Below are 15,202 nucleotides of genomic sequence, written 5' to 3'. Positions count from 1 at the left end.
AGGGAAAAAAGCTTTTCTCTGTTCTGTGTGCTTAATATGTGTATCTGTCTAAACTGTGTTCAAGTTAATGTCTGTAAACGAGGAAAACGACCCAACAGGGATTGTTCAGAAGCTAAAGCAGCTATTAGCCTGAATGGCAATAGTCTGAAAGCTGATCTAAACTGTGCCTAGAAATCTTTAATCCAAACATATATTTTACAAAAAAACCCACAAACACCATACTCTCATCCATGTAGACCTCCCACAACCACAGCTAGAAAGTTGTTCCATAACAGAAAATTTCCGAGGAGCTACACAAGACGGTTTCCCCTTTTTTCTTTTTCATATAGCACAGCACAAGGGACTGATGATGAGCCAAAAATACAGTCATCTTGAAGTTAGCTTCACCAAAGTCCAGTGGTTTTGTTCTCTCACTCAGCAGAGTTCCACAGATAAGCCATTACCTATCCCATCACTCAGTTACCTGTAATTGGAGATTGGTTTGGAGCCCTCATGTACTGGATAAGGGTTACGTTAACACACAGAAATTACGAGGCTGGGGAGAGCACATCACTCCAGTTGCAGCCCTGACTTGTTTGTCCTTGGCATGCAGGGACTCTGTGGGGTGTTATTTCTCCACCAAGCGGTGTTAAGGTCCATAAACAGCAATTTGAAAAATCTGGTTAGGAAGAAGTCACAAAAGATGGTTTGTTCTGTGTAGCAGCAGGTCAGGTGAAAAGAAGCTTGGGGTGAAAAGCCCTTAATTACAAAACAGTGCTGCTGCCATCAGCAGTGGGAGTCTTCGGTTCCCAGGCCAGCAGAGGGCAGGGTGGATGCTGAAGGCGGCCTTGGAGTTTGTCAATGGACATGTTGGAGCATGTTTTCCTGAGGTATGGAGACCTCACCATTAAAATATGTGGCCTTAAACTGGAGCGGGACAGTGCATTCTCCTGGCAAAAGCACCGGGTTGCTCCTTGTGAGGAAACCTAAGTGACAGAGAGGTTTTCTGAGTAGAACTTGCACAGCTGAAGGTGCTGCTTGAAAGGAAATCACATAAAAGAGGAGTTGTGACTCTGGTGGGCATCAGAAAGAGCAATAAGAAAAATCATAACTCTGAAAGACTTGCAAATATTGAAAAATACATTGTCAGAGCATAATTTGCAGCTGTGCTTCAAAACACTTTGCGCTCTGCAAATAGGAAAAAACCATTAAAGAAAACTTTGGTAAGTGCAGGTATACAGATTTTGTGATTTCTTGTATGGATTTTAAAATTGCACAACATACAATGTACGTGTTCTTTGCTACCATTTTTCGAACTTGTACACTTTTAGTCATTATTGGGATTTTCTTCAAAGGACATAAATACTTGAAGAAATCATTCTAGGCAGGTAAACAAGTATGAAATAATAACTGCTATGTGGGGTTTTTTGTTCTTTGTTCTACTCACTGTCAGTGGATCCGGAACATATCCCAAAAATACACTAAGCAGCATGGATATCACCTGGTAGGTTTATTCCATTATCTTTCTACTTTAGGAGGGAGACCCTGGGTAGTGGAAAGGGTCCATTCTGTTTTTAATTCATTTTCTTGAAATATTAAAGTATTTAAATACAGATATTGAGGAGGGGGTCAAACACAAGGCTTTCTTTATTCCCTAACCAAAAAGTATTTTAGAACGTATCTGCAGTAAATAAAAGCAATTTTCTGGTGAGAGTCTCCATCCCAAAGCTGTGGGCAGTCAGTGAAGTGCAGGAGTCAGTCCTGTGAGCATCCTGAAGTGGAAAGCAGAGATGTGGAGAGTGGTTGGCTGGCCAGCAGGGAGCCAGCACAGGAACAGGGAGCAGGTAGCAAGTCTCATTGCCAAGTAGACCAGCAGCTGGTTTTCCTTCTGTCTGAAGTTTCCCACGCAGCAAAGGCAGCACAGCCAGGGCTTGTGCCTCAGGACCATGCAGCCAAGTGATGACAAAGGTGTGAATAAGCGGGGTCAGGTTATGTTTTACCAGACTGGATCAGAGTGGCCAAGCAGAGAGTAGCAAATGTTACTCATTGGGCTTGGCCATTATTGTTCAGAAATAGTGGAACGTGTGATGTGTCTTCCAGCTAAGTTACTACATCCGTTTGTAGGCGGCAGGATTTTCCACATGTGTAAAGATACAGAGAAGTCTCTGGTGTATGAAGTGATTAACGTGTTTTTAAAGAGCATTTCCAAAATGCTCCACCTCCGAGGAGGATGTGGCCTGCCATCCAGAAAGTGACGTGTTTGTAAATATGCAACACATCCAGAAAGTGACATGATTGTAAATATGCAACATATCCAGAAAGTAACATGTTTGTAAATATGCAATATATCCAGAAAGTGACATGTTTGTACATTTGACATGTTTGTAAGTATGCAACAATGGCATGAGAGGACAAGCTGAGGAAGGAAAGTAAAAGGAGAGGAAGAAATGTGAAAGGCACTTTCTTCCCCTTCACAAAGTCTACAAATCTTACAACACAGCTGTTGTTTGCATTGCTACTACCTTAATGCACTTGTTAAAACAAAGTCCTTGGAGTTGAAGGACTCCAGGAAGGAGAGCCTACACACACATAGGATGATCACCCTTGGCCGGTCCTGGTACTTAAGGAAATCTAAACTGAGCAGCTGCATTACTGTAAAACTGCATAGGAAGATGGAGATGAATAGGTTTGATAAGCCACTTACAAAAAGTGACTTAAAAGTAGTTCCCAAGTTGTTTTACAAATACCTGCTCCTGCCTGCTGATGCTTACAGTGCAAGCAGTGGTGTCTGCACTCATTCTGTGGTTGACAAGTGCTTCTCAACACTGAGCATCTCTGCATGCATTTTTACATCAGTCATAAATAAAACAGGTAGGATAAGGATATTTTCTCGTCCATTATTCATTATCTGGAGTTATCTAAGGGATTCTTTTTATTGTTTAAATGCTTTTCTTGCCTGTTCCCCAAAAGAGAACCTTCAAAACCAAGTGGTATTGTAATAGTGATTACTTGGTTGGGTTTCAAGTATAAACCTTTCCAGAAAGTCATCCTGGCATTGGATGAACTAAAGCTCCAGGCACCACATTTGTAGCAGGAGGGAGAGTTTTAAGAACCACAACCCAGGGCAGTCAAACTCCAGTCTCACTGATGCCAACCAGGTGTGGCCCAGCAAGGGAACATGGGACCAGGCAGCAAATCCTGTTACTGTGTTTTCCTCCTTCTTGCTCTGGATTGAGGTATCCCCTAGCAGAGATTCTGATCACCTCACTGGGAATTTCACTGCCAAAAATGACATTCACAGGCTTCAATTTCAGAGGAACAGAGGAGAGCAAACACGCTTTCTGTTTGATTCAAACGGCAGTTTCCTGCCTTCACTAGCCCTCCCTGGTCTCAGCAAACCCTTTGGCTGAGGAATGGCTTTTCTAGAAAACAAATCCTCTAATCACAAACTTCCTCCTGTTTCCTTTTGTTGCCTCTTTTAATCATTACAGTAGTTGAACTTGGACACTGCTAAGTATTTACAGGAGGAATGAAATCATAAAGTCACAAGCCATGGGGAGGCCAATATGTGACTACCCTCTTAAAGCATGTCCTTTGACATATCTTGAAAGAAGACTGGTACTTCATCTTTGAAATATCCTCCTACACATAACTCTGCCATGTATTATTAAAAAACAGGATGTTTTTAGCTGGACACTCACTCCTTAATAATTCCTTCCTGTGGGTATAGTTCCCCATAGCATTTTAAATGCACATGTCATCACAGATGTGCCTGTATCCTCCTCCTCCTGCTGTAAAATGACGTGAGCATTTTGTTACCGTTAACCCCTAATTTGAAAGCTGTGCATGACTGATGTGGAGAAGATCCTGGTAAGCTGCACCACAGCACTCATCCTGCTTACCACAACGCTTTTTAAAATCTGAGAAAAATACCTGTTGTAAGGGAAGGACATTTTTAAAGTATGACCAGTGAGTATGACATAATTAAACATGAAAGCACTTGGGTTCCAGAAAGTAGGAAAACTTGTAATCTGTGGGAGAAAGTCATGGGCTGAGCATGAGGACATAGGGAAAAGCTGCACTTCTCAGTCAGACAGGTTTTTTCACCAAGTGAAAGTGCCACTTCTCCACTTGGAAGCAACACTTTTTGATTAAGAAGTTGACTCAGATTATGGTGCAGTTCCTGTCATGAGTTGATAGCTGGGTAGTGCAAGTTCAGAGATAGTCACACAGCTGAACATTATCTGTACAGTCAGCCCAGAGTGTGTTTTTAACCCAAAACCACTCAGATCTTCACTACAGCAGGTGGGGGCTTTGTCATGAATTTCTCTGAAGAAAAATTCATCCTCCTTCAGGGTGGCTTCTCAGCCATAGTCACTGGAAAATTCTCTGTTATTTGAGGAATATTACAGGCCCATCTCTGCTGAAACGAGCAGCTTTGCCAGATTGTTTGGGTAACCTCTTGATCTTGCATTCTTTAGTTCTGATATTAACACAAGCAAGTTTTTCTTTTCATTTCTTGTCTAATCGGGAACTTAAAAGCTGCAATTATTTATCTTGGTACTGCCAACTTTGAATTTTTCTACGGGATACTTAACCTTTTTGTGATATTTTACTGTGCATCCATTTTCCACAGACAAACCGCTTTGTGATTCATCCATACAAACCTTGCTAACTGTACATTAGCAAAACATGTTAAATTTTGGTTGTTCGGATTGAGTGACGTTGCCCAACACTTTCTCTTTTTCAATATTCTTTCTATACCAGGTGCTGTTCTAGATGAAAGCACTGGAAAGGTGCTGGTTGTACAAGACAGAAATAAGGTAAGATTGTTACTGGATTATAAAATAGAGAAGTTCATTTAGATAAGCTTATTCTGTAATATAAAACAAAATATATTTTATTTTTATTCCAGTCCAAAATTGTCATCGTAAAAAGTTACTTCCTTTTACAAGTGTCTTAAACACTGTCTAGCAACAGATTGTTGAATTCCATATTAAGGGGAAAAAAACCAACTCTAAAAATCAACAGCTTTGTGATAACTGCAGATTGATTCAGCAGAACTAAATATCCTTCCTGTTTTGAGTTTTATGTTTTCCCCTGTAACTGACCCAGGAGTTCCTGATCTTTCTTTGGATCCATGCAGACCTCTGGAAAATCCCCATAGCTTGAAACGGATTTTGAGAGAAGGATTCTGATTTGGTTTGGTTTCCAAAATTCCAGGCATATCTGTGGCTTTAAGCGAGCAGTAGCATGGTTGGCCATGACCTGGAGACCAGCTTGGTCCAGCAGGTGTAAAGATCTTTAACTCCTCACACACGGAAGCGCCCGCCCTCACTACAGAGGATGCCAGAGCAGAGCAGTGCTGCGGTGAGGGTGCCTCGTGTGATGTGGTTTGAGGTCACCGAGCATCCATCACTGAAATGTCTGCCAGCCCCTGTCAGACTGACCCAGGTTCTAACTCAGCTGCTGCAGAAAGCTGTAAGGCTTCAACAGACATTTAGCCTCCATTATGCTTTCAGCTGCAAGTAAAAGTGTTTCATGTTAAAACTGCTTTAATTAATTCTCTGAGAGAGTAAGATTAATGCCATTTTAACATGAAACAATCAAAGCTTAGCTAGGTGGACTGAAATACACTTGAATGCATATTTTTCATTTTATACAGTTAAAACTCTGCCTGAATCTCACTGGCTGCATTCTCCCATCTTTCCTGAAATAGCTACTAAGACTTTTCTCCTCAGGACCCAAGAGGTCAGTTCATTAGGACCTACAACACAGTTAATGAACTTCAGTGAAAGAGTGCTTTCATAGGCAGGTTCAATCATACCACATGTTGAGTTTCTAATACAAAAGACAAGGGTATTTCTCTTCCTCTGAACTTGTTTCCTGAAACTAAATATGTCTATTTTTCGTTTTTGTATTTTGTATTTTTACTTACAATAAATTAAAATTGGTCTTAGGAGGACTTTCAGGCAATTCAACAATTACTGAGTAAAGCATAAACCTACCTCTCATGCTGTAGACTGCAAAAGTGGTTCCAGCTCCAGGGTGTCTCCAGGGACAGAATAGCACACTGTAAACATTAGAAACATGACATGTATTTACCCTTTTATACACAAAAATATAAATGTGCATGCTTACCTTTTAGTAAATATCTTGAACAGATATCAGAGTAAAAAAAAATGTAACAGCCATTGGAATTTTAAGAGCTGTTTGGATTTAATTGTGACAGGACAATTCCACAGCACACAAAGATTTCCAGGAACTAAAAGTAAATCTGAAAGCCAATAGACAAATATATGTGTTTTCCATCTGCACTATTTTTAATCTATTACTTTAAATTCCAATCCAAGCCCTTTAAGAATGCCCAGGAAAAAAAAATAGTTTTCCAATGTAGTCATTAGGCTTTCAAATCACTGGAAAGCACACAGGTTCCCTGCTATGCTGCATAGACCAAAAAAAGCTTTTTTTGGGCCAGTGTGCCTTTTTACTGCACTTATTTCTAGGAGAAGGGTAACTTCTTCCTACATAAACTTTTAACAAGGAAAGAAATAGAAAGTACATAGAAGTAAAGGTAAAGCCTACAAATCTTTGTGCTCTTGCCAGAGGTGCAGGGACTGGGACTCCTTTATCAGTGTGAGTAACAACACCAAGCCTGCACTTCATGTTTTAATATTGAACTTTATTGTCAATAAATGTTTCTATACATAAATCACACACAAGCTCTCATTTCTTGTATTCCATGAAAATGACAAGTTACACTAAATGATCATTACAGACACATCTTAAAGCCAGTGCAGTATAGAACAGTACAATCATAATACCTGTTTGTAAGATTAAATATATATACATTTTTAAAAAGCCAAAACAATGGAAGTAGAATACATTAGTGATTAAATATAAGATTATATAGTCTATAGCAGCTTTAAAAAAATATTCAACTACTCTACCTAGCAGCAACATTGTCTAATGACTGTTAGACAGTTTGTATTTTTAATCAGTAGGTGTTTTGTTCCCATAGTTCTTACAGACTGTAGCTGTCTCTAATCATCTTGTCAGCAGGAACAAACAAGTTCCTACTTTCTGATATTTATAAAATAACAATACTGCAACTTCAACAAAAAAAAAAGTTATGTGTTAATTGTCTCCTTCTTTTTAAAGAGTGCAACACAGGCTGACTACTTCACTAATGGATTTTTCCTCCAATACAGACTATAAACGCATGGAAATTTCCAGGAGGTCTGTCTAATCCAGGAGAAGACATTGGTAAGTCCTATGAGAACAGGTCAGCCATCAACAGAACTATAAAGACATGAACACCACTGAAATACAGCATGACCCACATTGCTCTGTGATGGATTGTTTCCTTGAATTAATGGGGAATAGATGGAGTGACACAATGCTGGGACCCTAATGGTAACAGGGTAGCATGTTCAGGACAAAGAAGTTTTGTGTTTGTAACATTTACTCTTTTCCACACTTTCTTTAAGTGAGTGCTTGAGGCCAGCTAAGTGTTTGTAGGCTGGTCAGATGTGCTGCAATATGAGCCAGAGGTGCAGAGGATTAAGGTAACCCATATATAGCCCAAATAAAACTGAAACAGGGAGCTCTCAGCTCACACTGGAATCCAGGGCAGTGACCACAGGGATGGACTGAGCAAAAATTTCCATTCCAATAAATGCACTTGCTTCCTTCCACCCCCTTCACTTGATTAATTTGGACCAAGAGCTCCTCGGCACAGGGCCAGGGTGAAGTGCAGGGCCTCAGTCTTGTGGGCACCTACTCCCAACAGGGACATGAAGCACTCCTGTGGTAAGAAACAATGCTGGATTGAGGAAACTTCTCATTTCTCTCCAACACAGCACAGCTGATGAACACTGCTGCAGTTTATCCTCACAGGTGAATGAACAGGGGTGTTTATGAAGAGAGAGAAAATCTGGGTTTTTTCTCCTTGTATCTCAGCCCTTAAAATCCATAGGCTGGTTACTAAAGCTGGGTGTCGAGCCCAGGCTTCCTGACTGTTCCGTACCTTAGAAATATCTCCTGGTTTAGCAGTCTCCCTACAACAATGTGTGGTAGGGTTGTATTCCTGTTATTATTTCAATACATGGAGAAAGTTGCTGGTTGACAGGATATGGCTGAGTTTGGTTTTTGTAACTCATGAGTCATGTTTTAAGTCTTTCTGTCAAACCTGGTGATGGAAATCCAAAATATTTGCTGGACAATGTAATGTAACAGGGTGAAATGGATCCATGTTTTCAAAAGAATCCCAGATGCCATGGCTGTTGTCTAGCCAGGCTCCTTCTCACTTCTATCAGCAGCAGGATTTTTGTACTCAAGGAAACAACAAATGACCAGCACTGGCATTCCAGTGGGACTCCCCAGAGTGATACTGCTACTGAGTACAACAGCAGCCATCCCTCACTTAACAGGTGAGATTATGGCTGGAGCCTGGGCTGAAAACCACCCAGGAGAAAAGTGTCTTACAGCTTCCCTCCTGCCACTTCTAAACTACAGAATAATAAAAGTTACAATTCTCTGCATCACATCTTATATTACAAAAAGATATAAATTAGTCAAGCATAAAATATAATAGAGCCTAATTTTCCTTTTTCATTTTTACATCAAACCTTAAAAACACAAGTCACTCAAGGGACTAAATTTTAAATTACAATTTAAAATTGCAATTACATTGCTTAAAATCCTTTGGTTACATGAAGTGACAACAGGCTTGGCTGCCTACTTAAATGAGTGCAAACTGACTTATGCAAGTGACACCAATTTCATAATGCAGATTAAGCAAAGTGCACACATTTTTGTATCTGAGTATTTCTGAAACTCCAGCCCTAGTGTTTCTTCTAGTTTAATTGTCATTAGATATTTTTATATATACACACTCACATTTAAATAAAAGGGAAACAGAAAATGGCACTTCATCTAAAAGCAAAGCTCAAAGCTTAAATGAAATCCATCATTACTGCAAGTTTCTTAACCACAGCCTGCCTCAGCATTCCTCACGATGTCAGTTCACTTCTGTAGCCCCCTGCCCACTAACAAAACCACCTGCCACAGGGAGTTTCTATTTCCAATATCTGAAACTACCCCTGGAATATCTGCTTTGTTTCCCTCTGACTTGGCAAGATGCAAGCCTCCACAGGATGGTGAATCTCTACGAGTCTTTTAAAATGCATTTGCTTTTGGAAGCAAGCCAGCACACATTCCTTACTGGAAATGAACTAACAGGAGCAGGTAACATTGCACAACAGTTCTGGACATCAACCACTCCAACCAGAGACGACCAGGAAGTTACATTAATTTGGGAAAAGCCAGCATTTAACCTATCAGTACTTACCCCAGGCAAGTAGGATTTGACTTCACTATGATAAAACTGCAGACTTCGGAGAAATCAGTGGAATGCTAAAAAACTTCTTAGGCGCTCTTCAATTTGTTATTGAAGAGAAAAATTTCTCTGGAGGAGTTCTGGATGGGTGGGTGGTTCTCTGGCTGTAATTGCAGCACACAGACCCTGTAGACCCTTAAAGTTCCTGCTGCGTTTGTGGTGAGGAATGTTAGCACTGACCTCACTCTGGCTGGGGCACACAGAATGCACAGATGCAGCATGTTTACAGCATGTTTCCTGCAAGAACAGGCTCTGTGCTGCACTGGTGCTGTGGCATATTTGAAATGTCACCTGACTCTTACGGTACATCTTGAAAAGGATCTGGCACCAACTTTCACTTTCTGAAAAGAATTCTATCCATTTTGTTACCCCTTGGGGTGAAGTGCAGTGAAACTGATCTGATCAAGAGGTCTGACATCAGTACAGGTGCAGCTGCACAGGATCTGAACCCAAGACTGGGCAGGGGCAAGGAGAGGGATGGGGATCCAAAGGACTACAAAGACAGTGCAGTGCTGTCTTGGATTAACAGATCAGTGGAGCCAGCGGCCATCAGTGTCCATTACAAACCACACCCTGCACAGCGTTACCAAAGTAATTCTGTAGGATATACACAGGAAAGGCACACAGCAATTACTGTTGTTTGGGAATCAAAATATTAGCTTATCCTTATGTTGGAAAAACAGACCTACATTCTGAAAACCTTACTAAGCAGAATACAGAACATGCTGAGTAAGAGGCTTTCCACCTTTCCAAAAGGTTTAAGGAGTGCTAAGTTACTCTCAGATGTACTGCAAGGATTGCTCTTTCCACCCAGGAGACACAGCAGTTCGTGAGGTTTTTGAAGAGACTGGCATCAAGTCAGAGTTCAAGTCCATCCTAAGCATCAGGCAGCAGCACAAGCACCCTGGAGCCTTCGGGAAGTCGGACATGTACATCATCTGCCGCATGGAGCCCTCCTCCTTCCACATCAGCTTCTGCCAGCACGAGTGCCTCCGCTGCGAGTGGATGGACCTGGAGGAGCTGGCCAGGACGGAAAACGCCACGCCCATCACCAGCAACGTGGCCAAGCTCTTACTGTTCGGGTACCGGGAAGGGTTTGATAGGATTGACATAACCATGAGGGAGTTCCCAGCTGTCTACACAGGCCTGTTCTACAAGCTCTACCACAGGGAGCTGCCCGAGCCCTACAGAAACATGACATGATAGCAATACAGTTCACATTTCTTTATAGTAATAATTTAGAATTATTGCAGTGTTGAATATTATAGTTATCTGTGGACTTATTTTTAGGTAATTATTAGAACATAATTATTCTCTGATAAGCTAAGATATAAATTATTTTTAAAGGTAATTATTGCTATGAGTGTGCATCGGGTTTGTTCTCCTCTACTCCATAAAGCAAGCATAAGGTAAATAAAATACATAGGTACCTAGTGTTACTGATCCTGAAAATATATTCTGCAAGTCATTTTACCTCCACGCACACTGGCACAACAGGTTTAAAGAGCAATATAAAGACAGTATGAAACATTCATGGTTTAATCTGGTATCTGCAAAAGTAGTTATAATATCAGCAAATAATTGCTTATATTTGGCTACTTCAGAGAGGAGGAGTAGGAAAGGCGACATCTTCAGTGCTGTGTGGCACTGGTGCTCAGAATCTGCCATGGAAGTCAGCTTTTAGCAGACATGGGAAGGAAAAGGATAGCTTTCTGTCCAGGTCCAGTTTTTGGTCCAGGTTTGTACTGTCCAGTTCTTTTCAGTGCCACGTACCAATCTGAGTATTTCCGTGACCGGTAAGTGTTGTAGTTATTGGATTCCAAACGTTCAAAAAAGAAACATTCTTCTGTTGCGTATTTCTAAAAGGGAAAAGAGAAAGCATTACTGGTGTAGCACCACAAATCAATTCTTCACATTCTGGGGACTAACTTAGCAAGAATGTGAGCAGTACCTTTGATTTTAAGATAGAGATTAACTGTTTCACAACTGAAGAAAGATAGTTACTGTGAAAATATTGTCAAAAACTTACAATAAGAGGTTTTTACCTATGGTTCATTTATTGTCTCTAACACAGATTAAGCAGCTTTTAATTTCCTTTTAATTACTGTGTAATTCTTTGTTCTGATCAGAAAATGTATAAAAGAAGCCTTTAAGAACAAAAACTTTAAGCAGAATATAGACAATTCAGTACAATTGCCCAAGCTGCAAATTCAGGCAGAGGCACATCAAAAAAGGTTGAAAAAAGAAAAGTCCTTATTTCTCCCCAAAGCATATGTGACACCAGTGCTTTCCTACAGTACATTGTCAATGTAAACATTTTGACATAAACCCCATCATTAAGGTGACAAATGACAGCTCAGGCTTCATGAACTGTGTATTCCTTAACATGTCCCAGAGGTGACATTTCAGGAGCTGGACTGCTGTCTAGCAAGAGCAGGATGCCAGCCACTGCACTGTCAATCTCAGCACCTGGAAAAACTCTGGATATCTGTGTTTTTTCCTTTCAAATACACTTCAGTCCAGGCTGCATCCAGAGTGCAGATCTGACAGTAGAAGCTTTCTCAGCACCTCATGAAACACCTGAACTCTCCTCAAACTAAATGCAGGTTATTTTCACATTCTTTGAGCACAATTTGAATCCATAACATCAAAAGACAAGAATTTCCCTTCGAGTCAATTCCTTCAAGTCTGGCAAAACCTGTCTGATCACAGCAAAGCCACATAAGCATGACAGAATGAACAGGTCATATTCTCAACAAATTATTTATCATAAAATACAAGTCAGTCAAAATTCTTCCTTTGATGGGAAGTTTGGGAAATTTCTTCATTAAATTAAATAATCACATTTCACTCCATAAAGTGAAAGTATTTCATTCTTACAATTAAACTGGAAAGTCAAAATAAGCCATATCAGATGGGAAATGTTTCCATTTTTTCATCAAAACTCTGCTGGAACAGATGCATTTCTGCACAAATATTTGCAGTTAAAAGAGCATTTTCCAAGGGGAGGTTTTGCCTATCTGCATTCACATCAAGCCATTTCCTCCAGCGGTAGAGATCACCTCTCCCCCATGACTGAGTCTGTTTAAGTAAAGAACATGAAAATGCTCAGTTAAAAGCTGCATCATCCAGATTTCCACACAAGAACGCGACCCATTGCACCCCCACGCAGGTCACCAGGGTGAGCAATGGTCCACGGGCTGTGCAATAAATCATCCTGCAAAGCCCAGCTCAGAACAACCCTGCAGCATGTCTCAACAAGTAATTACAAAAACATCCAACAAGATGAGAAACAGGCCTGAATTAGAATTTGCAAGCATATTTCCAAAAATGTTAATTTATTTGTAAAACAAGGACACTGCGCAAATTGATCCTGGACATTGAAAAGTAATTAAAAACCCCAGACATTAAAAAGGACAGAATAGTACTTGAGTGACTGATTAGAGGACTAAATTATGTGTTTAGGAATTAAAGTTCCATAATGTTTTGAAAGAAATTTCAGCAGTGTTTCACCATGTGCAATTCACCACAGACATTTCCAGTGTACACTCTGCAAGCTCTCGTGAAACACAGCCCTGCTCTAGCGAACAAGAGACGCTGGCAATTAGAAATAGCTTCATGAATGTGTTTAGAGGCAGAAAATGGTAAAGGCACAGCCAGCCACAGACTGTTGGAAGTTACAGTGCAGAAATCCTCATGGAAAAACACTGCCAGTGCTACAGAAAACAGCCATGAAATTGCAACAGCGTTTGTTAGGCTGGTTGGAGAAGAAAAGTCTTAAAAGAGTAAAGTTTCCACCTTTGAATAACAACAATGTTGCGTGCAGCAAACATGATGCAAGTAATACCCATTTCCAGAAACAACACCAAAGAAAAAAGTTTTACAAGCTCAAGTGAGAAGCACAAAATGGCCCAACTTTACATACTCTGAGAGAGTAATTCCGAGTGACTGGACGATACTTTACAAGCGCTTCACCTTACAGGAACTAAGCAAACAAAAACCGCTGCAAGGGAAGCATATTCTACAACCAAACCCATCATGCAGCAGCAGGGCAGAAATCCCAAATATAAACACACCCCTGTGTTTATGTTTATCATTTCAGAAATGATGCTAAACAGCCTATTTTGACCATTCCCGGTCACTCAGGGTACGGAGTGCTATTAGAATGGGAAGCCGAATGCCACTGCACCAGCACCACAGGAAATTCCCAATTATCCTTAACTCAAGAATAGCACAGTGGACAACTCCTCACATTTTCTTCAACTGAGCTGTCACACAATATCCGAGTAACTTGAAGCAGGTTCTTTAACTGCATTCCCGAGCCCACACAAAACTCCCTGGAGCCAGAACTGAGGAGCGCCCTGGGGAGCCCTGCTCCTGTAAAACTACTTACAGTCTCATTTCATGGAGGCAGAGGAGAATCAGAAATAATTTCTGCATCCCCTGGCACGGGTCTTTCATTAGCTGCAGTTCAGCCAGGGTTAGGAATGCACATTGTTAGCCCCAGGCACAGAGCAGGCTTGCACAGAGGCTGAATGGGGCTATGCAAATACACAAAGCACCAGGGGCTATTGCAAACCAAAATTCTGGCAGGGTGGATGCCCTGGTGCTTCACCAGGCACTGAAGGATATAAATGTGGATGAGGGATTTACAGTGTCTAGGTCTCATAAGCAAAATTAATGTAACTTCAGCTCTTAAAGCAAAATTTATCATTTGGCTCAGAGAGACATTAACTGTCCGAGTTTGCTGCACACACTGGCTTTAAAACACAATTAAAAATTCAACTGATACCAATAAAATAAACAAGAGTTTAAACTAAACTGGACTCACTGGAGAGCACCTTAATTTATCCGCACTTATATAACTTTTAAAATTTTATCATCACATTTTCAAAAATATTTTTCTTGCCAGTTTTCTAGTTGGGAAGTGCCCAAAAAAACCTTGATTCTCTACAAAGAGGAAAATGAGAAAATAATTTTATACAGATTAGTACCATGAAAGTAATTTTTTAAAAGAAATTGGTTTTACTTTCCCCTTCAAAGAGATCTTTTAAAATCACTTTATGTGCAAGTAAGTGAAAGAGGAAAAAATTACTCCTGAGGGTAAAAAGGCAGACACTTTATTCTTCATTTGTTTTAATAATTTCCTGATCACTGTGATTTTTTCCCTCTCAGACAAGCCATTCCTGTTAAATTTTGCAGCTCCTAGGTAGGGCAGAAATACCCAACTCCTCCTAATTCCTATTTCAAGTAACTGACAGGAGCTGTGCAGAGCTCATTTCTCCTTATAAATCCCACACCGAGCAGCTGAGTCAGTCCTGCAGGAAGAAAGGCCACCCCACACAGAGCAAGGGCAGGACCCAGCAACACAGAGACACCAGGCAAGTGCTGCTTACCAAGGCCAGCAGTCTGCCATCCTCCTTCATGGCCAGGAAGCGATTGGCACTGACACCTTTGATGGACACCACTCCTCGCTCCTCCGCCTGAAGCTGCAGCTTGACTGCAAACAAAACAAAAAAACAAAAACAAAAGGTTTCACCTTTGTTCACCTTTTTCAGCCATCATGGGATTGCAGCAGTCAGTCCTTCAAACCCTCCACCGCAGAAAGCTTCAGCGTGCAATGAAAATAGTAAATTTTCAACATTTGGCTTTCTGATCCCATTTTTAGAAAGCACGTAGCTACTTTCGAATTTGCAACAGCGAGATTGAGTTATTCCATCTTCATTTCGCATAAAGGCAACTTAAAACCCATGAAATTCCTTGAAAGGCCACTTAGGGCGCAGTCAACTGCTCCCAGAAAATGGAGATTTTTCATGGCAATTT

At 40.7% G+C, this 15,202-nt stretch overlaps 2 protein-coding genes across 2 annotated transcripts in view; one reads left to right on the top strand and one right to left on the bottom strand.

Annotated features, from left to right (window-relative positions):
- The window catches only part of NUDT6 (nudix hydrolase 6), an 11,279-nt gene extending 686 nt beyond the window's left edge, over positions 1 to 10,593 (top strand). Inside the window, exons 3-5 of the mRNA XM_031061984.1 lie at positions 4,747 to 4,802; positions 7,191 to 7,245; positions 10,194 to 10,593. Coding sequence (XP_030917844.1) covers positions 4,747 to 4,802; positions 7,191 to 7,245; positions 10,194 to 10,582 — 500 coding nt within the window. The 3' untranslated portion in view covers positions 10,583 to 10,593. The remainder of the gene's footprint in view (positions 1 to 4,746; positions 4,803 to 7,190; positions 7,246 to 10,193) is intronic.
- Positions 10,594 to 10,783: 190 nt separating this feature from the next.
- FGF2 (fibroblast growth factor 2) lies at positions 10,784 to 14,941 on the bottom strand. Its single transcript, XM_014309492.2, has 3 exons — positions 14,929 to 14,941; positions 14,776 to 14,879; positions 10,784 to 11,238 (listed from the first exon to the last, which is right to left on the bottom strand). The coding sequence occupies exons 1-3, from the start codon at positions 14,939 to 14,941 to the stop codon at positions 11,053 to 11,055; spliced, it is 303 nt and encodes a 100-aa protein (XP_014164967.1). The 3' UTR covers positions 10,784 to 11,052.
- Positions 14,942 to 15,202: the final 261 nt, after the last annotated feature.

The sequence above is a fragment of the Geospiza fortis genome, unplaced genomic scaffold, assembly GCF_000277835.1.
Source record: "Geospiza fortis unplaced genomic scaffold, GeoFor_1.0 scaffold636, whole genome shotgun sequence".
Lineage (NCBI taxonomy): Eukaryota > Metazoa > Chordata > Aves > Passeriformes > Thraupidae > Geospiza > Geospiza fortis.
The sequence above is the reverse complement of the archived record's forward strand: the minus strand, read 5'-3'. Positions and strand labels throughout refer to the sequence as shown.

Excerpts from the sequence above, each read along its gene's own strand:
- FGF2 (XM_014309492.2), bottom strand. Across the intron at positions 11,239-14,775 it reads ATGGCAGACTGCTGGCCTTG|AAATACGCAACAGAAGAATG; the intron begins GTAAGCAGCACT and ends TTTCCCTTTTAG.